The 26,775-nt window shown below is 41.1% G+C and overlaps 1 protein-coding gene across 1 annotated transcript in view; it reads left to right on the plus strand.

Moving 5' to 3' along the window:
- Nucleotides 1-26,775, plus strand: part of kif5ab (kinesin family member 5A, b) — a 68,699-nt gene that overhangs the window by 7,165 nt on the left and 34,759 nt on the right. The window contains exons 3-11 of the mRNA XM_031740459.2: nucleotides 15,303-15,390; nucleotides 18,641-18,714; nucleotides 19,062-19,166; nucleotides 19,553-19,601; nucleotides 21,923-21,978; nucleotides 22,544-22,631; nucleotides 22,812-22,936; nucleotides 24,169-24,273; nucleotides 25,396-25,544. Coding sequence (XP_031596319.2) covers nucleotides 15,303-15,390; nucleotides 18,641-18,714; nucleotides 19,062-19,166; nucleotides 19,553-19,601; nucleotides 21,923-21,978; nucleotides 22,544-22,631; nucleotides 22,812-22,936; nucleotides 24,169-24,273; nucleotides 25,396-25,544 — 839 coding nt within the window. The remainder of the gene's footprint in view (nucleotides 1-15,302; nucleotides 15,391-18,640; nucleotides 18,715-19,061; nucleotides 19,167-19,552; nucleotides 19,602-21,922; nucleotides 21,979-22,543; nucleotides 22,632-22,811; nucleotides 22,937-24,168; nucleotides 24,274-25,395; nucleotides 25,545-26,775) is intronic.

The raw sequence follows: 26,775 nt of genomic DNA on the forward strand, positions 1-26,775 counted from the left end.
GTACATCCATAATAATCTGTTTAATTAACTGATTGATTGATTGACTGGAAGTCCCAACCATCACTTTAAAGATTCTCAATAGAGCTGAGCTGAAGCAGCTCAAGATTCACTCTCCCAGAATGGAGTTAACTTTAAGAGCAAACCTGTGCAGGAAAGACAAATAAGTATTAGATTGTGTAAGAGTGTGAACTGCTGACTGTCTCTATGTTGGCCCTGGCACTGATCTGTCCAGGGGTTGGCACCAGCTTATCTGCAACTGTATTACATTGTTACCAACACAGGACAGTGTTGCCAGTGGGGGCCATCACCATCTTGGCATTTTGGAGTTATAAGTGAATATATTTGGAGAGGGTAGAGTGACTGGAGAACGGTAAATGGACTGATTCTTATATAGCGCTTTTCTACTCTAGTGCTTTATACAACATGCCACATTCACCCATTCACACAAGCACTGTCTTCTATGCTTTGTAAGTGCTTTCTATCTAACATTTACACACGTGGCTGGATGGACACATGGATGCATTGGAGAGCAACTTGGGGTTTTTATGTTGCCCTTTTAGTTCTTTTTAGTGATGAAATTGTTTTAAAATCACCACTAACCAATAATTCACCCGAGAAGATCATTTTTCTTGGATGGGCGTCTGTTGCAGACAGATTTTTTCACATATATTTTTCGTGGAGCCAGCACCTAGTGATACTCAGTTGTATTGGATCTCAAGGAGCTTCTGCTTTGGCTTCACTTTTTTATACCCAGCGGCTGTGTTCATCTTCTAGAGTCTGCAGGATAAGCACTATCACTTTCATTCCCTTTGTCCAGAAACGAAAATATTTTCCATTTCGTTTGCTTTCCTTGTGATTATTTTTAGCCGAACGCTGAGTTTAACTTGAGGGGGTAAGAGGGGATGATAGAACTTATCAACAAAGATTATTAGGTCCTTTCCCATTTCTAAGTATTCCAACCAAGCCAGAGGAAAAGCCTCCACCATGGATCTGCCCTTCAGTGTCTCACAAACTAGACGTCATTGTGTTTCCATACCTGTGGGCCTGTTTTATCACGGTCTGTTGCTTTCCAACATTAGAGTTACATTTTGATTAGCCAGCCTCGCAGCGCAGGTCCACACTGATTTAGATTGGACTAAAGTACAGCAATAACAAGAAAAGTTTCTCTGTGAGTGTGTGTGTATATGCAGAGTTTCAAACACTCATTATATCAAGTTTCGTAGCAGCACGCTGACCTCCATGTCGTCATTACATGGAGCAGAGTGACCTTTGCTGTTTTTGTTGACCGTAACAGATGAATGAAATGATGATGTGGCTCTCTGCCCCCGTGTTAGTAAAACCAAGTAATATGTGTGGACTAAACAACTATTGATTTTCTATTTTTTGCGCAGCATTTATATATCCCATGGATTATTCTTCCATGGCTGCTGTTCCCTTAAGTGTTTTACAAGTCTTCCATAGAAATTGCAGTGGCTGCTGTATTCATAACAGTGAGCAACACCTTGTTTACATTTTTGGGAAGAATAGCGGATTAGAGGTCTTATAACAGTCTTAGAGAGCTCACAGAGAGCGCGTACCCTGCACTTTAGCTCTCAGATGTCATGTGGGCACATGAGGTAGCTTTTTCTTTTTCTACTACTAATAAGTTAAGGTCAAATGGTGTGCTGCTGCAGAGAATAGATGTAACATGGTTAAAAACTAACTGATTATTAACCAGCAGCTTCTTAGTTGGTGGGATGGCTGTGATTCTGATTTCTGATGGGCTCTTTTTCTTTAATCTCATCTGCGAGCCGATCCTTCCGCCTTCTCCTGTCCTTTTCTTCATTAGGCGCCAAGGTAGAAAAGAGGCAGGGGAAACAGCTGCTGCTGAAACAAACTGTTGACAGAGCATGTCGGGCGCCGTGTAAAGTCATCTACCTGTCTTGTACCTGTTATTTATAGCTCCAGCAGAACCATTTCTTCTCAAGGATATTTTTTCGCATTACCGTTAACTGTCTGGAAACCAAGCAGAATCACAAGTGGAGATCTAAGGTGTGCTCTTCCTTCGCACGCACACTTTGGCGCTCTAATTCTATCAGCGCAGAGCTCACACCCTTTCCAATTAGCAGTGTGATGGGACCGCTGTGTGGGGTCAAGATCTGGACTCTTTTCTCCATGTTGGATATCGGCGTGAAAGCAGCCACCTCTTGGGATTAGACCTCGTCTGCTTCTTCCCTCTCTCGTTCTTTCTGTCATTCTCTTTCACAATAAATGCTTCACAGTATTTTTCTCTGTCTGGCTGGATTTCATGGTGTAATGATTCCGCTGCTCATTTCCTCATGACTCAGCAGCAGTTTGAAGAAGAGAGAAAAAAAGCTCAGCTCATCTGTCATCTCATTAATTTTGGCAGAGGCTTCTAGCAGGTTTTAATAGCGTCAAGAGGGGAAGCTCCCGTCAGTCAGGAGCCAAAATATTAAGGGATCCGTTGACTTGGTGGAGTTTACGTCCCTTTATCCCTCCTAGAAATGTGAGGAGGTACAAAATGATAAACGGGCTCACTGAGATCTATTTTGCGTTCCTCAATAGAAAAATCAATATTCAAATCATCACTGTATTAACCTCCAAAAGTTGAATCTGTTCATCTGGACGTAGCATTTTGTGGGAGAAACGTTTCGTCACTCATCCAAGTGACTTCTTCAGTCTCAGCTGACTGCAGGTTTCCCCAAACCTTATAAACAGTACATTTGCATAATGACTGAAACCAGCCCACTGAAGGAACAATGGGCTGTGAGGTCAGTTCCTTAATCATAATTATGCAAATTCCCATGACCATTGATCAACAATCACTGACCAAAACCCACTGATCAAAGAACACTGATCAATGGCCATGAGTACCATTCACAGAGAGTTGGGGAATGGCTGCAATCACAGCATTGTAAGATCAGTATCTAAGGTTTGACTCTCATCATCCACTGGAGCACAAACTGGGTGTCATCAGGACGCTACAACACAGAGCGAACACCATCCCCACTGACACAGCGGCCAGGGAGGCAGAAGAACATCACATCAAGAAGGCCCTGAGTAAATGTGGTTATCCCAGCTGGACTTTTGTCAAAGCTGGAAAGGCACCTAAAGAAAGCTCCAGCCGATCCAGGAGAGAAGGACAACCGCTGCCCAGGCGAAAACCTGTAGTGATCCCATATGTGTCAGGAGTATCGGAACAGTTGAGACGCATTTTTTCTAAACACCAGGTCTCTGTGGCTTTTAAACCCCAAAACACGCTGCGCCAAAAACTGGTCCACCCAAGGATCGGGTCCCCGACACAAACAGAGTAACATAGTGTACGCTGTTAAGTGCCAGGAGGATTGCCAGGATTTATACATCGGGGAAACCAAACAACCTCTAGCGAAGCGGATGGCACAACACAGAAGAGCAACCTCATCAGGCCAGGACTCTGCAGTTTATTTACACCTACAGGCCAGTGGACACTCTTTCAACGATGAGGATGTACACATCCTGGACAGGGAGGAACGCTGGTTTGAGCGCCGGAGTCAAGGAGGCCATTTACGTGAAAAGGAAAGACCATCTCTGAATCGAGGAGGGGCCTAAGGGTACATCTGTCGCCATCTTACAACGCTGTGATTGCAGCCATTCCCCAACTCTCTGTGAATGGTACTCATGGCCATTGATCAGTGTTCTTTGATCAGTGGGTTTTGGTCAGTGATTGTTGATCAATGGTCATGGGAATTTGCATAATTATGATTAAGGAACTGACCTCACAGCCCATTGTTCCTTCAGTGGGCTGGTTTCAGTCATTATGCAAATGTACTGTTTATAAGGTTTGGGGAAACCTGCAGTCAGCTGAGACTGAAGAAGTCACTTGGATGAGTGACGAAACGTTTCTCCCACCAAACGCTACGTCCAGATGAACAGATTCAACTTTTGGAGATTTACTTCCCTGGATGATTGAGAATGCATCAAGATCACTGTATTAAAGCTAACTTGTGCTATTTTAGTATGTCAAGGACCAAAACTATCTACCCCATACCAATAAAGACTCTCAGCATGCCCTCTCATCTTTTCCTTAATACTAACATCACACTGACACCAATTTAGTCAGCAGCCACACTGAACAGGATATTAACTCCAGTTGCTTCAGCTCGTCTTTATTTTTACTCAGTGTGCATGTGTGCCAGGGTTAGATAAGCTCTTCCAGTTCGTCAACACTTTCCTTATGATTCCTCTGCCTTTGTGACACAAGTGGGTTGTGACTACCAAGCTTTTAGCTCTGGGGAGTGTTAATGGAGCGTCCTCTTCTCATTAGCCACGGCCCTGCCCAGGATGCTGCCCGGTCCGCGTGTCTGCCCTCAGTGTATGTGGGCACTACATCGTAAACCAGCTGCACATGCTTGTGCACGTGTCGGGACATGCTAGCACCCCTGGTGTTATGTTGTCTTGGGAATAGGAAAGCAAGGAAATCCCAAGTAAAGGAAAGGAATATCTCAGCCATCCGCATTCCCAACACTTTTGTTTCCTTTGGTTAAACACAGCACAGTTAATCAAACTGACATTTAAGAATGCTGACATGTGCTCCAGATTGCACTTTTTTTTTTAAATTAATTCCCAGGAGAGCCATGCTTTAAAGCACATTTTCCTTTTCTGTGGATAATCTAATTTATCCCGATTTTAGTACTTAATTTAAATTACATCACATAAAAGAGACTTGGAAAATCTTGGCAAACATAAATATCAGGCTTATTTTAATCTCTGAATGGCCAAGGATTGGCCCCAGCTCAGACTTTAAAAAGCATTTCTCTCCAGGCTAAAGCAGCACGACGCAATTTTTGTTTTGGCTCCCAGCAGGTACATCGATAATCATATCAAACTTTTTTATTTATTTTGGTTTGCTCTTTTACCTTACCTCTTTTGTCTCCTGGAGTTTCTCATTAATTCCATTTTATGCAAAATCTTAATACAGTCGCTTTTTTTTCTTGCTGGAGGCCTTTATTATCCAAATTACCTCGCTGCATGGTGCTGTCATTAGTTGTGGCAGAATTACAGTGAAAATCCCCATAACCATGTTGTTGATTTTTACAGGAAATTTAAGTCATTGCTCAGTCCTAGTTTGATTCAATCTAATTGCTTGCAGCAGAAGCTGATTGAAATGTGTGCTACTTTTCTGAATCTTCTTCATGGTCTAATTTTTTTATTCATTCTCGGCCACATTAATGGGCTTTATACCAGTGGTGTGGTGCAGAGCTGTGGCTGGTTGGTGGGGTACTGTGAGTGTCTTCCTTTGAAACGTGCTGTATGGAGGATCAGTCACAGTGTCGAGGCTCTAGGGTCACATTTAATTTGGACTGTGGCCCTGAACCACACAAAGCTTCTATTTTAATTTGGCCTAGAGTGGTAAGCTGGTTGCATTATCGTTACATTGGAGCATTACTTCTTGGCTAAAATCAGACAGTAAAGTTGGCTCGAAGGTTTGTGTACTAATTGAATTAGTCCTAGAGAAGGACCAATGGCTCAGTTGAAAGATTTCTTTCTATAAAGCACTTTTTGGGTAACATATTTTTCACCTTTCAAAACGTTTCATATATTCCTTTTAAAAAACGTGATAAACTGATGCGCTGTCTGCTCCCTTAGTGTTAGAAGGTGCTGCGTGAATTACTTTACACATTTTAAGTTATATTGGCACTTTGGCACAGGACGTTTTAAGGTAAAGTTGCTGCCTGAAAAGAAAAACACACACATTTCTTCAGCATTAAATGCTAAATGTGTTTGGCTTTTTCCCCAGTGTGCTGAAGTGCTGCAGACAGAGACAAAGCTGCTGTCACGAGTAATCCTGTATCCTGTGTGAATTAATTTTGATTGCATTAACTTGTACGCAGGTAGAGCAGAAAGGAAGAGACTGCTGGCTGAAAAGGAGATAACAAGTGTGAGGCCGCAAGACCTTAGATATATCTTTTGACATCAAATATTCCCTTTGAGAGGGAGGGCAGCTAATAGCTGGGCTCTCACACTGTCTCAGGCTGTGACTGAAAATCTTTGCTTCAGGCTGACGTGGCTGATCTCGCTTCGTGTTAGACAACTCAGTTCTTCCTCAAGGGTTATTTCTGTTTTCTAGGATTTTTATAATTCTACAACATCAATAAATGGAAAATGTGTGAAGGCAGGGGGGCCAATCAAATGTGACATTGCAGGCAAGCGCTGGAGCAGTCAGTGTCACATAGACGATGAGGCATCTTTGTCATCTCTGCCAAGTGTTTCCTTTCTTCTCCTTGCTCCTTGCCTCCTCTCCTTCTGAAACCTTTTCTCTTTTGTCTCTCTGCACTGTTTGCAGTATCTGAACAAAATTAAATTTTCTGTGTGCTTTGCACTTACAGAATGCTGAGGGCTCTCCTCAGTGTGTGCTTTAGCTTTTTTTATGCTCAATAAAGAGAATACGGTTGAATTATTTGAAGTTTCTGGAATCATAAAGGCAACATGATGCACATAGCAAAAACAAATAAAGGCTCTCATTTAAAAACATAATTAAGTGTTATCAGGTGGATGTTTGTGTTTTCTAAACAACACAAAAAGGGATTCAAGAACTTTGTCAAAATTTAATTGACACAATTGTTTTCTAGACGCTTTTGTTTTTTTATTGCATGCTCTTCATCAGTAGAACTGCTAATGATAATTTACCCTTTTCACTTTAAGCGTAATAGCCTGATATTTGGCGAAACATGCTTCTTTGCCTTCTTGCAAAGGGTGAGATGACAAGATAAATGCCATGCTAATGTCCTTATGATGATCTATATTAATCTTAGCTTAGATTAGCCATGAACACCACAGACAAGGCACAAATAAGCACATTATGAAAAAGACATTTGAAGTGTTTCTCAAAGCTCGGTCATAGTCCGTAAAATCATTTCCTATAAATCATATCCTATTTACATATTGTGTGTAGTACCTTCTCACACAGTATATGGGGCATTAGAAACTCTAATATGGTTGTGACACATCATGTTCAGTCCGAGTGCAATGAACCAGTCCCGCTGCTGCATAGACTGAATTATTAGGCGGCCAACTAGCTTGAGAGCATGAACAAATATTTGAGTTTATCTGTGTCATCAAGTGACGTGAAGCTAAAATCAGCTAAATCAGGGTTAGGAATATGAGGTGTTTCCTCTGCTCCGAAGTCCATCCTTCCGAAATGTTTGAGAATCCTTCCTCCAGGCCATGTAAGGTATTAGTGTTTAGGTAACTGCTATTCCCACTTTCACTCACTTGTTAAAATTTTGATTAAAATTAGAAGCTTTCAACATAAACTGCAGGTCATATCAAAGATTATGATATAGTAAGTCCATAAGCGCATTAGGGGAATGTTTAGTAAGGTTATAAATCAAGTAAGAAGTAGGGTACTTTTTCACAGACTCATAAAAGACTTATAACCACTGGTGCTGCCTCCTGCTGGTCATTTAAAAGCACTTTTTAATGTGCTTTCACTTTGACTTGACTATTCAGACCTGGAAGGTGCATGCATCTGTTATGTGTGTGTTAACTCTACAATCAATTGTGTACCAAGCAGAAGCAGGCTCGGCTGTGGTGAGCGTTTCAAGTGTGTGACTTTCCCAGAATATGAAGAACAGGATGAAATATTTGCCGAAATACTTTTGGCATTTTATTGCCTTTATCAATCTATCATTTCTGCTCATTTCTTTTCTGGCTGTCGTTGAAGTTCATCTGTCACGGCTTGCATTATAACAATCAATTAATCTGTCTCCCTTTCCTCATTTTGAAGTCACTCCAAGTCTTTCAATTTCTAACTTCGCTTTTTGTCCACTGGGAAGCTGCTGTTCCCATTTTCTGGTCTGAGTCCCGGCGAACAAAGCCCAGTTTTTCCTTCCCGTCTCCACTCCTCTGTCTCCCGTTTCCTTCATTCATCTTGATAAATTATGCAGAGTATTTCACTTTGATTCAGGAATAATTGCTCCACTTCTATCCGTGGATCTTTTATAAGCAACTTGATGCAGGAAAATAACTGAAGTGATTAGAAGTGTGTTAACAAAGTAATGTTGGGTGGTAAACCTCAGTTCCCCGAGCTAGTGATTAAGTGAAATTGCTACGAAAATTGCTCTGATGAGTACAAGATAGCTGAAAAAACAAAAAAACGAAGAAGAAGAAAAATACAACATCACCACTGAATCTCTGCATCCAGACTTCACTACTGTACATGTGAACCTCAGAGCCACTTTGCCCTCGAGGCACTATGCCAGTCGACTGCGAGTTGTCAGCCCAGTGAATTAGGGAGAACAGCGGTGATAGATAATATTGTGTGACTGGAGCTTTTGCAGTTGTGAGGGGTTTTCTGTTGTCGAGAAAAACGCTAATGATGCTGTTATCTGGGGCTTGAAGCCTGATTAGCCTGAAGAATGGTGCAGACATTGGCAGCTTACTCTCTCCTGTCATTCTCACTCTGCCTGTTTTCCCATTTCTGTGGGGAGAGAGAGGAGAGTTGACGAATTTGTGGGTAAGACTGATGCAAAGACTGACAGAGACCAAGATAAACTCTCACTTTGATTAGCGGAAATAGGACTTCCTTTGCCTCTGCCTCCCCTCTGACCCCAGTCAAGCCTACACACGAGACCAAACAACTGCAAGCGAGCCAAAAAATGATGTCAATGTGTTGGAGAAGGAGCAACACATACACGGCCCAATTTTTCCATCATCTCCTCCAGCTCTTTCTGTCAAATTTTACTAATGTCTCTCCTGGTTGGTGGAAGGGAAATGCACCCTGTGTTGGAAAGCATTATTCCCTCATTGCAAATTTTGGCAGTCCCTAAATATTCAGCACAAGCAGAAGGTGTTATTTCCAGAATTAGCCTTTTCTTGCAGAAAGATTGCTGTTTCTTTGAAATGCTCCTCGCCAGAAACATAAAGGTCAAGTGACAGACCTCCATAACGCAGTTTCCTGTCAAATGACCTTGTGTGACCAAGCAAATAATGCGTGTTGTCTGCCAGGAGCAAAGGTGGATGTAGCGTTGGGTAATTACGGAGCTGAAAAACCTCTCAGGGAAGAAGTGGATGTTAGGCACGATGCAGTGAAGCGTGTTACTTTCTCGCGGTGATGGCTCTGTGCAGACTTTCTCATAGCAGCTGCCATTGTTGGTTTTGTAGCCGTGACCGAGTTGCTGTAACCTCGGCTGTGATTTCTCCTTAAAACGAAGCCCTGCAGAGTTTACTGTAAACAAAGTATTAGCTGTGGGCGGTTATCTTTCCAACTCTGTCGTTTTTAGCCTTTTTAACATGTGGCAAAGGGATTTGGTGCATCACTACTGTCTGTTATCAGTAATTGAATAGCTGCAAAATTTAAACCACCTATCTAATATTGTGCTCGTCCTCCAAGTGCTGCCAGATCAGCTCTTTATTGGCTGCTTGGGAGTCGAGGGATAAAAACTTTAAACACAACTCCAAACATATTAGAAGTTTCAAGGTTAACTTGGTAATTTTGCCACCACTCACTTGCCTTTAGACCCTCTGCAGGTTTTATGTGGATATACGTAGCAGCGTGCATGAATAGATTCCTTTTCAGTTAGGTTTGCTTGACTATGATTCAGTGTCGTAGTTTTGTAGACAAATTCGTGGTCCAAAAAGTTAAACATGTGTAAAGAGCATCTTTGACTCCGCTTTTCCTTTTCAAATCTTGGAAAAATGATTACATCACCATTGTTGTTCATTCAGCTCTATGATCTGGAAACTGTAAAATGATTTAATTGAAATAGTTTGAAGCATGTTTTACAAAGCCAGTGTGTTCAGCTGTTTAGCGAATAGAGTCTGAGTCATATCTGTGATTTGTTTATCTGATATAAAATTTATAAAGAAAATATAAAGTTGAATGAACATCCTCAGTGTTGTTTTTCTTTCTTCACCTGCTGCTTGATAATTCTGTGTGTCTGCCAGATGGCTCTGGTTATGGTATAGTACGGAGTGCTTTTTAGAGATTTATCTGTGAAAACATCTGCTGTAGAGGAAGGGTTTGACAGTTCTATTGGTTTATCAGCATCGGGAGCCAGTTTCAGGTTGTCATTTAAAGCTGCTTTAGGAGGATACTCATTTACATGGAAATTCCACGTTTTTCTTTTGGCTGGAACATATTGTTCTTCATCTTGTTGTTTGCACAAGGAATTAGGAAAAGAGACTGACATATGCATGAGAATCAAAAACCATGTATGATATATATTTGAATGAATTCAAATTGAATTAATACACGGATATGGATTCTTGGTCTGAAATGTGAGGCCAGTGTGGAAGTGCCTTTCTGACCAGTACACAGCTACTTCTCATGTTGCAAAAAGAAATTAGATTGTGCAGAAATCTACCAGAAGCTGACTCTATTTGTCATTTGATGTATTATGTGTACATGCACTTTCCCAGTGAGATACATGTAATTTCACTGCCACTAGTTTTAAGCCTTTTTCCAACAAAGCACGATGTTGATTTTATAAATTGTCTTCTAAATTATGCTAAAATAAGCACTAAAGCAGAGTTTGGCTAATTTTTGACTGGCAGGTTGCTTTTGTGTGAGCGAGTGGCGGCCTCGGTTCCTTAGTCAGATGCATCAGCTCACTTGTCATATCTGGTTTTAGAAAACAAGATGGCTTTAAATGCTCAAAACAGTCCACAAATGATGGCAACACGGTTGCTGCGTATATTTCTTTTTTTTACATAAATACGATTGTGTGATCCCTGCCAAGCCCTCAGGTTGCTCTACAGGGTCCTAAACTCTGCCCACCTATCACATATCAATCTAAATTTATCACTGACTGCTGCAGCCCTGTATTTCTCATTTTCTTTGTCTTAATGCATATTCTTTCATTTCCTCTTGTTGTTGTTGTCTCTTCTGCACCTCCGGGTTTGTCATTTTCCATTTTGATTGTATTTCTCTCTTTTTTGCTGATTATATAGTTTGATTTTACTACTTTTTTTTTCTACTCTCTGATTATTGTCTCCTTGCACAGCTCGGTCTTGTAATTAATTGTCCATTCTTTGCCCGCTGGGGAAAAGTCTCACAGTTTCTGTTTTTTATTGAGGGTTTTGAACCTTTCTGTAACTCTCTCTTTGTCTGCGTCTTGGTGTTCCTCTCTCTCTCTCACTCTCGCAGCCCACTGCCTCTTTGTTTCCTGGCAGACAGCAGCAGATTGCAGGCTGGATAGGCCATGTGGGTGTTTAGCATGGCACACAGAGCTGAGGGCCATAGACAATGTCTGCATGTACAAATTTAATTGGATATATTATTTGCACGCATGCACATGCACACAAACACACACTCACATATGCACACATTTTGCTTCCCACGCTTGCATTTTTAACAGCGTCCACTCACGAAATTGAAAAGACATGTGTTAGACTCTGCACTGAGGCAAACAAGCAGATGTAACAATACCTAACTGGACCAACAGGCCTGACAGAAAGATGGACGTGTAGATAGAGAGCTTACAGAATGTCTTGTATGCCTGTGCTATTATCACATTCATGCAGCACGGGAGCAGATTAGTGTTTTAGTGGAGACAGCATAACAAATGATGGGCAAAGGGCTGTTTTTTACCCAGCTTATATAACAGATTCATTTTATTCATCCCGATGAAGACCACATCATGACTCCTCTCCCTTCCCCTGTGCCTCCCTCCATAGTATTTAGCATGTGTGTAGTATATTATAAATGGCTCGTTCGGAAGAGAGTCGGGGTTAATCAGTTCTGACGTGGAGCTTGTTTGTACCTGCAGCTGTGATTACAGCAGCAAAACAACAGCTCAGCTTACTGAGAAGTAGAATAGAAATAATAAAATTGAAGCTTGGATTTTGCCAAAGTGTATCTACAGTCTGTCACTAATAAAATATTTTATGCAAAGATAAAAGTGTAAAGTGGGAGGTCATTGCTAAAACGCTCCCACTCTGTTATTTTTACTCTGCAGTAATTCAGCGTGACTTTCACCTACCGTTGTTGGGGAGTGGCACAAAGTGTATTTTTTTCTCCTCTAGTGCGACAACTTTAAAAAAATATAGCTTGAACAGAGTGGAAAATGAAAAAACAAAAAACATCATTACTCTCTTGGCAGGTTGAAAGAATAAGTTTTATATAACCTCTATAAATTGTGTCAATATACTAGATTGGCCTAAGAGTATTTGCTTATGGTGTTTATTTCTTGATTTATTTCAAATTTTCTTTTTCTTGAAGTGGATTATTTTAACACACGCCGCAGTGCCAGCTGCATGTCACACCATAGCAACACTGAAAAGGATCACAAGCTGTTGTATAAAAAAACCACCCTACACATTTTCATTGTGATAAACCCATCCCTCCATCCAGCCACCCATCCGCAGCAGCAGAAGGCTAAGCAGAGTATTCCAGACGTCCCGATGATCTTATAACCGCACCTCCTGCAAGCAGTGGGGATCTTGACAATGACTCATTAGTCCCCAGCCTCTCCCAGGATGCAAAAGAAATAATGCTGGACATGGGAGGTTAAGACCTTTCGTTCACAGGCTTCTGCCAGATGTTCACATTTTGTTTGGCTTTGCTGTCCACGAGCCTTCTCTTCACCATCTGATCCAACTCACCACTAGGTGGTGATCAGTTAATACCTCCACTCCTTTCTTCATCTGAGTGTCCAAGACTTATGCTCTAAGGTCAGACGATATAACACAAAAAAGTCCTTCATGGTACTTCGACATAAGTTGTTCTGGTAGCAAATACACTTAAGAGCCACCTTATATGTGAACATGGTGTTGGTAAAGGCCAGCCCATGCCTAGCATAGATGTCCAATAATGAAACAAAACTCAGCTTTAGATAACTATGCAGTCCCCAGGTAGAATCCTTTCCAAGAAAATGGAAAAACTCCATAATGATGATGCACAGTCGGGGGCTTGTAAGTATCCCCACACCAGCTCGGAGCCTCCCAGCATGGGCCAGTCTTGAAAAGGAGAGACCTGCTTTTCTCCAGAATCCTGTGTGTGAAGGTGCACAGAGTGATATCTAGTCCTATCCTGCGCTAGCTCAGGTCCTCATTGAAGAGGTGACATTCCACATCTCAAAAATGAGTCTGCAATCCTGAGGGTCCACATGCCCATGGCCCCTTCCTTTGCCTGTCCCCATGGGCGCCGGACCCACAGGGCAGCAAATCCATGTTATTTTTTGTGCCTGACCAAACCCCATGAGCAGGCCTGGTGGTGATTGTGCTAAACCATGTAAATAAAACTGAAATGCAAAACGAATCCACCGTCTAGTTGTTTGTCAAGGCAAAGATTCAGATTCTGTCTTTAAATGTCTTTTTAAAAACAAGCAAGTGGGAGAGAATCAGAGCAGAGGTAAAAACCACACAGCATCATCTACACTAGCTACAGCTACCTTAGAAACATCCACTTTTTTCCTGCTTCATTAATCAAAAGAATATTTCCCTGTAAGCAAAATATATGCAACATAAAGTACTGCAGCTTAAACGTCTTATAGACTACTTGATTAAGTTGACAAGCTTCAAGCATTTTTTCTTCTGTGGTGGTGCAGTTTAACATTTTATTATTCATCATCACTTCCCTTATTCTTTAGCGATCATTAAAAATGACACAAATTGGGCGACCTATCCATTTTGCTTTATTTTTTTCCCATTTCTTTCCACCAGCCAAAGCAGAATACATAAATACATATGACATATAAATAAATTTTTATCTTAATGGAACTTTAAAACCAAATAATAAATGTGCTCAAAAGCCCAAAAAGAAAAACAATAAATTGTGAGTCAGTGAGCCATGCATCTTTGACAGAACTTATTACTCAAGCCACTGTAAACTGGAGCGCTGTGGGGTTTCGTGTTTATCTTGCTGTCCCATTTAGAACCTTTAGGAACAATGGGGCCCATCCGTAAAACTTTGAGGAAATTATTGTTGTATTTTATCCACAGCTGCTGATAGTATGGATCACTGGGGTTTTGCTGATACAGCCATAATCATAGTTTAGATCATCCTCACAGGTCATATGCAATTTATGCAAAGGGCAGACATGCATTCTTTATAGTAGATCGTGTACCAGTAAAACACATTTACATGATATGCGGTTTTGCAGTGATCCAGGTCATGGTGATCTAAGGAGTTTGGAAAGAAAAGCAATAATTTACATGATCAATCAAGACAAACAAACAAAACAATAACCTGCAAGTTTGTGCTTGTGTTTTTCAGCTTTACTGCCACATTTTTGGTATGTGTTTGTCTCCTTACAGCGAAGGTATGGTGTATTTGTGGGTTGTAGAGAAGGTCCTCGAGGCATTCAGCTGCTGTGAATCTTGTATACATATATAGTATATGCCCCACGCACAGAAACACAAGTGGGTCTGTTAGCAGTCAGGCATGCTTTTTGAAGAAGGAGGCGAGACAACTCCCAGTCACTGGATTTACATCAGCGCTTGCTCAACGTAGAATAGACCCCGATCTTATTGAGCACTTAAAGTGGTGTGTGTTACTAAATATCCTGGACTGAGAAGATGAATCAATGGCTTAACTGTCCATTTAGCTGAACACTGAATGTCTTCACTTTCAGTCCAGACATGTGGGTTGAATTAGCTCATGTCTTCCCGTCTATGGGTAGTCGCAGGCTGGTCACCAGGTTGACTTATTTAGCGCCACTGCTGGTTCAGTCAGAGAAACAGGCTCTTCTTCCTTGCGGTCTTTATGCATTTTTTTTTAATTCTCCTTCTCAAATGCTGATTTCAGGTCATCTGCTATCTTTTACTTTTTCTACACTGCCACTCATCTTCTCTACGCCTCCACTCAATTTCTTGTCTCATTTCCATCACTTTGCTCTTGAAGTCCTTGAACGCTGCCTCTAATGGCCTTACCTCAGACGTGATCTCTTTCTCTCGCTCTGTCTCTCTGGGTCAAACAACCTTTTGCTCAAAGCTCTACGCTGCACTCATTCGAAACAACCACTGCCTCCATCAAATATACTCAGGATGCATATTGCACTAATCAAAAAGAGACAGATGGGCCTCTTAATGTGATATATACCCTGCTATTTCAGCCTACACACAGATGGACAGAGCATCCATAAACCATGTTCACTCTGCGTATAGGAAATATTGATGTGGCACTGCTTTATAGTGGCAATATGGGTTTACATAATGTCTTAGTGAAAAACATGATGTGTCTCTGTCACGTGCTCTCTGCTTCACAAAGTTCCCAAGATGCATTTTACAGCACGTCACATGGGAGGATGAGGTGCTGACTATAATCTAAAGCACGCTCTAACTGTCTTTGTCATAGCTGACTGTGTTTGTGTTGGCCTCCACAGGGGAAGGCGTATGTGTTTGACCGAGTCTTCCCAACTAACAGCACGCAGGAGCAGGTCTACAGCACCTGTGCCAAGCAGATAGTCAAAGGTGAGTCACATACATGGTTCTGGGGTTTTTTTTTGTCTCCATGACGTATGAGTGACACAACAGCTGAGGGAAAAAACGACAGAGCACCTTGAATTACCATAATCGTGATATCCATGTTGTTGGTGTCACTTCACACTGACAATTCACTGGTGCATCCATTAGCACCTCCCTTACAAGAAGCAAGAAAAAACTATTTCCATGACATGATGTAGTCACACGGCTGCATGTAGGAGCATCAAAATGCACTGATTAATGACATGCATGCTTATCATGGCGCAGCAGGACCAGCCTATCCAAGGGGCATATAGATCAAACAAAACCATTACCTTCAACTTTTGAATCTTTTTCTCTTACCCTTCCTTCTGTCTGCATCTCTTTATGTCTGTCTGCCTCTTTTTTCCCTGTTAGGGGCTCATTTTTCTCCCACCTTCAAAGTGAGTGTGGAACTCCATTGAACTAGTTCTAGATGGGGCATGAAAAAGATTGATTTGGCAGGCAAGATTACTTGTAGAGTGTGAGATTACCATGCAGGCTGAGGAAAAAAGAAATAAAAAGGCAGGATCACTTTCAGTGCGAGGTTGAAAAAAATTCAAGGTAGGCAGTTAGCGGAAGGAAGGCATGCGATAAGAAGTGAGATTTGAAATGCGTCAGGGGGAAAAGGTAACAGAGGGGGCAAGCTTGGTGAGAGCAAAGAGGTTTGGAGACCATATCCATATTTACACTTTCTCAGTTTTCTCATCTTACAGTGTCTTTTTTTGCCCTTTTCGCTGTTTTCTTTCACACTTGTGCCGTCGCGTTCTTTGCCCTTTTCAGTGTCTTTGTGTCAGACTCGTGCTGACTCTTCTCTTCTGTGTTTCCCTTTGTGAAGGTCTCTGTTGTTTAGCAATCTAGTCTCCCGCTGCCTTCATTTCCTTTCAATAACACATTCTTTAGTGTTTGCTCTTTTTTGTGCCACACTTCTGCGTTGTTCTCACTATGGCCAGCGTGGAAACAAAGGAAGACATGAACAAGAAGAGGCAGCAACACATGAAAACAGGAGAGAAAGAGGGTTCTGCATGGTTACAGCTGAGAGCCTTTGTGATGTGTCTGTGGTCAGCTGACCAGTGGCTGCTGGACTTCTGGGATGATATGTTTTTCTTTATCCATGTTTGACTTTTACCACAGAGGTTTATTGGCCTCTGTCAGCACTATAACATCCAAGGGTGTATTTCTTTATAACCTCAGCTGGAGTGGAGGCGTTCTGCTATGGCTTCCACAAAGAAAAAGGGAAATATATCTGTATTTACTCTGTACTTCGCCGACTGCCTCCTGGTGACATTAATGCTGCAGGTAGTTGTTGTTTATTGTGTGTAGCCACAGAGGTCGTTCGGCACCTAACCAGGCTTAAATACCACGTACCCCACAGAGCCAACAGGCTTATGATGCTCAGATTGATCTACCTTTGGACCAAAGGTCAAAGATATTTGTATTTCTCTGGGAACTTCCTGTCTGGTAGTTTTCGTATGCCGTTTAATTTCTGTCGCGATAAAACATGTTCACAAACAATTTTATCAGTTTATTTTTTCATCCACTGCTACTCACACTGTAGAAACCTTGTGCGCAGATTTAACAAATGTGGGTGAAGCAGTGAGAAGCCCAGAGCACAAAGCACCGCCAAAGCTTACAGAGTTTCTGCTTGCTGAATGCTGGAGGGCAAACAGGCTCTTTTAGGCAACTCTGCTTCAAGGTTGAATTCAAATCAATCCGACTTTTTTCACGGCTGAAACAACAGGCCCTCTTATAATTGGTAAGAGGGCCTGTTGACAAGGGTATAATTAGTATAACTGGTATGCAATCACGCAACCTCCTTGACTGACACCTTGAGGTACACAGAGTTGGCAGGTTTATTTAGATTTTACCATTTTTCTTTCCACATTCACATATTCATTTTTGGACTCTACTAGAGTAGCTTTTCATAATTCATCGCTCAAAAATAATCCTTCCTTATTTTACAAAAGGCCTTGGTGACCCCTGTCTGTTCATCCACCATCTGAAAAAAGCCTTTTAGGATGACTCGCTTCATATCAACTCCTGACAGCCAGATCTTTGTATCTGAGATGACCATATTACAGAGTCTCTGACATCATGTAGAACTGAGAGTAGAAAACATAACAGTTTAAAACAGTGTTTAGAGCAGTGTAAAGCCTGGCACACAGACACTAATGTCCACATGAAAAAAAAAAGTAAAAATACTAAACTATATGTCACAAACCAGTCGTGTGGTCATGTGAGCATAAAGGTGATGCATATGGTGACGCCAATTAAGAATTTGAATTAATCCAGGCCTTTATGTCTTTAAGACATGTAATTGGTTTGTGTCATCTGGATTCATTAGATAAATAAATATGGATATTATCTGCATAGCACTGAAAATATATGCAGTTTTTTTTTTTGCCTAAGGGAACTCCGTGATAAACTTTTGTGAGGGAAGAAAAGGCCCCATTTACGTGAACAAATTAGAATCACATTGATGAGATTCAAACCCCTGCAGTTTGTTTTCTTTAAGATCAACAGTTTGTTATAGTCTCTGTATTAAAATGTTCAACAGTATCAAGTGCACTGAAGTCTAACAGGACACAGAGATGAGTCCACTGTCAGCGGTCATAGGAAGTGCCTCTGACAGTGTGACATTGTAACTAGTAACTAGTCCTGTTGATGAATTCTGAAACCTAATTGAAACTTTTCAGATAGATCATTCATCTGCAAATGGCCATGCAGCTGTTTAACAGCTGCTCCTTTAAGAATTTTTAATATAAGAAGTGGTGACCCAAAAACTCAGATGAGTGACTTAGAGGCGAGATGACACAAAAGCTGAGCTCCAAGGCTTTTATAGGGCACTGGCACACTGGGCCCAGGTGTTCCCAATGTTGCTGACAATGAACAAACCGTGATAGGTGGGCAAGGTGAATGGACCTGGGGTGGAGTGGGTCCTCACAATAAAACAGAAGTTTCTTTGTGTACAACGGTATACACTTCCAACCATTAGTAGATTACTTTGACACTGAGGATTTGAAGGGTAAGCCAGGCATAACAGGCTGCCATCATTTTTTGGTTTCCACATATGTGACTCAGGATAGAAATTTATATCTGTTTATATTTTTGCAGCTGTTTTCTCCTGCCATTCTTTACTTTCACACTCTTTACCTATTTTCTTCCCCTCCCCCCTTGCTTTCTTCTCTAACGTGCTTTTGTTTCTTCTTCCTCATTTCAGATGTACTGGGTGGATACAATGGGACTATCTTTGCCTATGGGCAGACTTCCTCAGGAAAGACACACACCATGGAGGTACAGTGCTGCTAAAAAATTCAAAAGGTAGCCCTCTCAATGTGGCACGTGCGAGCACAGAGATGCACGCACATTTTCCTCCTTTTTAAACACCGTCTCCTCCTCTGCCTGTCCTGACTTTATGTCTGCCTCCGTCATGGCCATCATTCTCTATCTTTCTTTCTCAGCCTCATGTGGAAACTAACCTTCTTTACAACTCTCTGTGGGAAACAACCCTGTTCGCTTTCAAGTCAAAAGCCTCGCTGCTCTCCTTTCTTTTACTGTTCTATCGACTTTATTTGTCCCAGGGTCTGCATTTATCCCGCTCTTCACTTACATGTCTCTGTCTCATTTCAATCTTCCTTTAGGGGAACCTTCATGATCCCCAGGGAATGGGGATAATACCGCGGATTGCTGAGGACATTTTTGAACATATATTTGCCATGGATGAGAATCTTGAATTCCACATAAAGGTTGGTGTGGATTCTGACGTTTGTCTGTTCAAGTTTGCACTTTTACCTTTATTTTATTTTTTTTACATTTGCCGTTAGACAGAATATGTTCAGTAGAAATACAACTTGAAGCTCTGATGTAATCCTCACATGGATGGGTTGAGTGGAATCAGCCAAGCATCAATAAATCATGATAAATAAACCATGATCATCCCACAGCATTTTCCCTTTTACATCACAGTCTTATAATAGAGGATAATACCTCATCAGAGCCACAGCAGATTATTGCAGCATTTTGTATTTGTACAGTGAGCATCTATCATGCTCCTCATTTATCTGCACTGAATTCTCTTTCTGTATCCCTGATAAAATATTTGCTATCAAATGTATTTTTGTCTTTGCTGCAGGTCTCCTACTTTGAGATCTACATGGATAAAATCCGGGACCTGCTGGACGGTATAAAACTGAAATAGAGCTCAATTTTGTTAATGCTGTGTAGTTTTCTGTGTCACAACACAGATTTAAAAGCTGTCTGCTCACACACAGATGAATCATGGTTAACCGTTGACATTTTAAGACCTTATTACTTAAAGTGTTTGAACCCTATGCAAACTGACAGGCACATCTATAGTGATGAGCCACAGCATTAAATTTACTTGCCTCTTTCTGAATGAGATGGATTTGTGACCTCTGAGGGTGTCCTGCAGCGTGTGGCACTGGGATACGAGCAGCAGAACTTTCAGGCCCTCTGGGCTGGTCGACCTCAGTGGTTGAGACTTATTCCAATGCATCCTGCAGCTGCTTGATCGGATTGGGATTTGGGGAGCTTGGGAGCTGGTCAATACCATGGACTCTTTATTATGTTCCTCCAGCCATTTCTAAACAGTTCTTGTTGTGAGCTGTGGAAATGTGGTGGTGGGGAATTGGTCTGAGACAACGATTACTTGGGTGTTATTTATCAAAAGCAACATTAAAGTGAATCTCAGGAACCAAGGTGCCCTAAATTATCAAGGAGATAATCTGTGCCAGGGTTTTTAATCTTGTGGCTAATCATTATATATTTACATTTAAGATATGATTACGTTGTTGTCTCCCACAGGAGAAAATCATCCTGGGACAGGCAACAACTGCATCACAGAAACAGACAAAAAGAAAATATTACAACAAAAACCCTTAATGGGCACATTTTAATTAAATACAAATGTAATTATAATAAACACCAGTAGATAAATAACAATAAAAGCGTTACCTCAAAGGCTCCCAACTTCTCTCTGTGCTACACAGTAAAACAAGAAAGAAAAACAGAAAATGTTCTGTGACTTTTCTGCCCGTATTATCATTTTTATTTTATTTTTTTGAGTGAATTAATAAGGGAAATTCTTGAGAACCTAAAAAAAGATGGCAACTGGACTTCTTTAGGTTTGTGATGTGTTTTCTGTGTTTTTTCAGAGTACTTGAGTTTTTCATTACTCAGTTTAACTGAGTGAGGGGCGAATGAGTGCTTATAGCACAAAGTGATCCCAGATCTCCTAACAGAGGTCAGCTAAAGTCCTGTTAGCCTGCTGAACAGTGGACCGTATTAAAAATGTCTTGGGGAGTGAGGAGAGTTGTACCTGTGATTTTTTCCTGATGTTTTAACTACATTAAATTTTGAGGTTTACACTTACAGTCTTAGATTTCAAAACCAGCTGGTAATGCTACAGTATAAGATGGACTTTGCAGTACTGATGCTGCAAACACTAAAAACTTGGATTCTTTGGAGAACGTGAAGACGCTGATGGTGCTGTTTGAGTTGACACTTTTATAAATATAAGCTGTGAAGCTATCAAGGAAAAGAAGCATGCTTTTTAAATTATTCCGCTCTTTTGAAAAGGAACATTCATTATCACGCCCTCCCCTCCTCAGTTTTCATGGCCTTTTAATTTAAAAACCGTAAAATTAAACTGATCTGTGAAGTTAAATTGAAAAAGTAAACAACCTCACTGGCTTCCTTTATATCCTCCCTTTGTCCTATTTTCTGTATACACCCAGAGTCAACTCAGCATTTCAGCTCATGGTCTTATCACCCATATACAACCCGTGTAAAATGATGGAGAGGCCGGGATAGAGGGTTGTGATTACATCTTTAATGGAGCCAGAGACAGTGGTGAAAGCCCCCATCTGTATGCAGGGGAGTTCACAGTGCCTGTGGAACATTTAGGCTCTGAACAAAAAGAGTCAACAACAAGCCAGATGAATGGAGGCAGGAGAATAACACCCTATGGGGGGAAATGGCTGTAGGATGAAACCACACAAGCACACACTAACAGTCTCAAGGGAGAAAACGGCCTCCACAATCTGGTGAAATTTAATTACCGACATGATAAGACTTTCAAATGTACAGTGACTAATGCAGGAATTTGGGCCAGTAAGTGCCCTTGCCAAAAATTGGTATTTTGTTCATTGACATTATCAGAGGCACGTGCTTAACCTCTCATTTTGACTTTATACAAAAAAATAAAGCTTCACGTCTTTTGAAAATATTCATAGCCAGGCCCTGGAGTATTTTTTCACGCCGCACACAGTGGGTAGAGGCTGACTCACAAATATGAAGGGAACATAGTCAGGTCTCATTATAGTTGTGCTGAAAGGAAGAATACTTCCATGCAGATGCTTATTTGCACAAGCACACACATGGGCAAACACTTACACACATGAACACACACATGAACACACACGCTCAATCCTCCAGGTAATAAAAAAATGACATCTTCCATGTTTTTCTCATCCTAACACAGTGACAAAGACAAATCTGTCAGTGCACGAAGACAAACACAGAGTTCCTTATGTGAAGGTGAGTCACCTACAGACACGATTCAGTTTGCATTTTTCTCTATTATAAAGATGCTGTTTTTGTTGTTTATGAGTATAAGAATAGATCAGCGTGAGAAGATGACATGACTGAGACTAACAGCCAGCAGCTTGCTAGCTTTTCTCAGTTCTGGCTTAATCAAATGATAAGAAAATAAAGTTATCTGCACACCTAGGGCTCTCTAATGCATCATCACACCTAACTTTACTGTGTTTGTGGAAATGACTGTGGTATTTCTTGATCCTGGTTGATCTCGCTCAAAACCAGGAGGTAGTCAACAAACCCTCAAAAAAAAGGGAAAAACAAACAAATAGAATTTTTATGTCGGTACAGAGGAACAACACTGACTTTCTACTGTTTCCTGATATGATCGAGAGTGGTATCAATGTTCTCATCTAAGCTGTCTTACTGCTGATGATATTGTTGAGTTCAAGTTAAAGAAACCACAATTATTAATACTGCCTCTGCGCTCACGTTGATCTGTTATGTGTGTATCTAATATTTGTGCATATTACTGAACGTATATTTCATTTCCTGCTTCACTAAGGGCTGCACTGAGCGCTTTGTCACAAGTCCTGAGGAGGTGATGGATGTGATAGATGAGGGGAAGGCCAACCGTCACGTTGCTGTCACCAGTGAGTCACACTGTTGATCTTCCTGATGTTGTGACACTCACTCCATCAGACACTTTATGTCAGACTTTTTTTCAAGATTAATGTGCAAAGGGGAAACATGCATGGCGAGGTGTGACGTGAAGACTTGAACTTTGCTAATTCAGCAGGAAATACTAAATTGAACTTTTGTTTGTTCTTTAGACATGAATGAGCATAGTTCCCGCAGTCACAGCATCTTCCTGATTAACATCAAACAAGAAAACGTGGAGACTGAGCAGAAGCTGAGTGGGAAGTTATATCTGGTTGACCTAGCTGGCAGTGAGAAGGTAGGACGAATGGGGATTTTTCTTTCAAAAACATTAAAAGGAGGGCTATAAACTCCAGACGTTTGCTGTTGACAGGGGTTTGAAACACTGGGGTCTTTGAAATGGTGTTTTCAGACATCAAAGAAGCAGATAAACAATGCATTAAAGCAACTAAACCTGAATCTTTATTGCTTTGGATTGCTCTGGTTTTTTAAAAATTCCACTTTATAAAAAAACTCAGAGGCCGAGAGCTGATTCCTAATCTGTAGGGTTGTTTCAGCCTGTCGCCGATGCATTATCAGGGTTACTGTTTATTCTGAAAAATAATAAGTGCTAAATGGAGCTTTCAGCCAAGATAAACATCAAACTGATGGAAACCAAAGAACAACAAATTCATTCCACTTTTAAAGGTCTTCTAGGTGAAATCTGAGGCAGCTCAGCCCCACCACACCTTGTATAAAACAATCTATCAACGGGACATAGGTCAAACTCTGGAAAGCAGATAGAAAATACATTAGAGGCACCGCTAAACCTGGCCCTTGGCTCCTTGTGTTGATAGTATTGGTAGAAAACTTAGAGCGTTAGATTGCAGTAGAGTCTGGATAGATGTTGATGTCTGTGGTTTGTAGCTGATAAGTGCTGATAGTGCATCTGTAAGTTGTCTTGGTCCTCCCTGGGGCTGAATAAGTAAAAGGTTCTACTCCAGCAGCTTTTTAGGCTTTGGTACAAAACGTTATTGACTGGACTGAACAGGAGCCTGACGTATGGTCCACAGAAGGCTTTGATAGGACGACTTGCTCTCCTCTGTAATTAAGCTCCTCATTATTTTGCCGTAAATAATTGCATCCCATGGCGATTATGACAGAATAACGTGCGCCTTTCCTTTCAAAGTGTGGAAACCGTCTGGGGTTGTCAGTGTTTCTGTCTGTTAGCAATTAGCTGTGCATGCACAAATTCTTCATTCTGGTGCTGCTGAAGTGCTTTTTATTGGAGTTTTATTTTTTATTATTGCATATTTGATTTTTCTACAGTTTGTTGAGCTGCATGCTGCCATTTGACATTTTTGCCATGGCTGTTCTTTAAATTATTGCAACAATTCACTGAAACAAATTAACTGAAAATGCACTGAGTGAACCCTCTCACTGCTAAATTGCACCACAGTGTCAGTGTCACCAGGAAAATAAACATAATTTCCCTGCTGATAATGTTCTTTACGGACTAATTCCTCCTGTCTGCGGGTGTATCTGTGTCAGGTCAGTAAGACAGGCGCCGAGGGAGCGGTGCTGGATGAGGCCAAGAACATCAACAAGTCTCTGTCGGCCCTGGGGAACGTCATCTCAGCGCTGGCTGAAGGAACGGTACGGTGGAGATTTGTTCTGAGGTCTATCATTAGCTTCTTGTTGTTTAAACATTTTTTCCCCCAATCCTGGGTTCAGGCTGCAGTGAATTAGCTGAAAGTATTAGATTAGAACAACCTAAATTTCACAAATTAGGTACTTAGTTTAGTAGCTAGTGACACCAGCAGTTTGTCAAGGCCAGATTACACAGTACAATAAATCTGCTGGGTGTATCTGAAGATAGCTCTACATTCAATTTAAAGGAATAGCACGCTTTGACATTTTGGGAAAAGCAGCAGTTAGATTAGCAGTTTTGAAATCGTACTGCAAATACTATCAGCATCTGGCTAGCTAAGCTTGAGATTAAAACTAGGAACAAGCTGATATGGCTGACTTGGCTATGTCCAAATGGGTGATAAGCACAAGTTGAAGGGAAACCTATGTATTTATTATTATTGTGTCACTTCCAATTTTTAAAGTACTCCCAAACCCCAGCTGTGTAACATGTGAGATGCAGTTACACTGAAGTATTTGCCGCTGGAAATAACAGCAGTGAACCCTGAATGAGATCCACACTGTTGTCTTGCAGCTGGGTTGGATGAATGCTTGCAGAAACATGCTAGCTTGTTAGCAGATATCCATCCCTCCTCACCCATAATTCCCACCGCTGCTACAGCTGGTAATACAATCCAGTCTACCCACTCTTTTCAAGCTCTATCATTATAATTAAAACACTCCCCGTCTCGTGTTATTATACACCTCTGAAGGCTTTAAAGAAACAAGCTGAAAAGGCCTAGGGAACTCTTGGTAAACTTAAAGGAAAGGCTCTCAGGCTGTAAATGCCTCAGAAATCTGTTAGAAATTCTGCTGCTATTCAGTCTTCTGAGCAAGGACGAAGTCTTTTTGAAAACATTTCATGTGTTAAAAAGGTTATACTGTCAATTATCTACCAGTGAGAGAGAAATCACCTTTTTCTTTGTTCTCTCCCGATGCAAACAACACATATTTTTAGTTTTTCAAAGACAGACGTGATGGTGCAGCAATTCAGTATTTCTTTCTGCTTTTCAATCCTCTCGTCTGTCTTTTTCACTGCCCGTTGCTATCTTTAATTCTCTTTCTTCGCTTCTTTTTATCTCTTTGTAGAAATCCCATGTGCCATACCGTGACAGTAAAATGACTCGCATCCTACAGGACTCGCTGGGCGGGAACTGCCGCACCACCATGTTTATCTGTTGCTCTCCCTCTAGCTACAACGATACAGAGACCAAATCCACCTTGATGTTTGGCCAACGGTAACGTTCTTCCATGCTAAGTAGCCATGAACGTCTGCGCTGTGAAGCACAGCACACATTTGCGTCTCTCTCAGCTGCAGTCGCGGGGATGTTTTTGCTGAAATGTGCTCACCTCAGATATGCTGTTCACATATTACTGCCTCTAACTCTTCCTTTGACGAAGTTGCTTTAGAAGCAGGCTTTTTGTTGTAGTTTGGGTTCTGTTTGTTCAAAATCTGCTTCCCTCCGTCTTCAGATAGGTAAGCTGCATTCATGGACTCTGATTTGGTTTGCTTGCCAGATTTCCACTCTTATTACTTGCTGTCAACTTTAAATAAACCCCACAGATTGAAAAGAAAGATCCTGAAAAAGCTTTTTTGTGGACATCTAGCCTTTTCCCCCCTACCAATGAATTGAGACTGACACTGGAGTGTTGGTTGAAATAAATAATGTATTACAGAGCAAAGGCAGTTAGAGAATTCACAATGGATGCTTGAATTTAAAGATTTGGTCTCTTTTCTCTTTTGTCAGAAGCACTAGCTGTACAGTGCCAACAATTATCTATTTTAAAGAATAATAGAATGTATAGGAAGTACTGTAACACGACATTAAATACATCTGCCCTGTAGAATTCAGCATATTTTCTCAGAAAAGCCTTTGAATGGACACAAAGGTCAACAGTGTCAGGTCTGAAATCCTACCTTAGGGTCATTATTGTTGTTATTGTTGTTTCATTCATTATTAAAAGTACAGGTTTTATGGCTGGACTGTGTATTTATGCAGAGCATAAATAAGTCATGACCACTTTGTTCAGCATTCAGAACATATGCCACCTGATGTTTGATTTTCAGCATTTCCCTATCCAAACAACATGTTATCTATATTCTGATGTGATGAGACTGGATAACATCGTTTGTCTGACTAATGTCAGGGAATAATTGAATACAGACAGTGTTTTCTCACTGAAGTGTGAAATGAAGCGAAAGTGCTGCGGGTGTTTCAGTGTAACTGTTTCAGCTGTAAAGCCACTTATTTTTGTTGTACGGTACTGTGCAAAAGTCTTGAACCACCCTCTCATTTCTTTAGATTTTCCTTCCAAGGAGCCAGACTTTCAGCATTTTTGTTAAAGTGATCTTGAACAATAGTTCTCTGGGTTTTCTGAAGGTCTTTCAAAGTTTTTCTTGGACATTGACTATTTTTTAATCCAGTCTTGAACCTGGTCATTTTCAGGGGAATGTTTTTTTAAGGGTTT

Source organism: Oreochromis aureus, linkage group 5 (genome assembly GCF_013358895.1).
Source record: "Oreochromis aureus strain Israel breed Guangdong linkage group 5, ZZ_aureus, whole genome shotgun sequence".
In the NCBI taxonomy this organism is placed as follows: domain Eukaryota; kingdom Metazoa; phylum Chordata; class Actinopteri; order Cichliformes; family Cichlidae; genus Oreochromis; species Oreochromis aureus.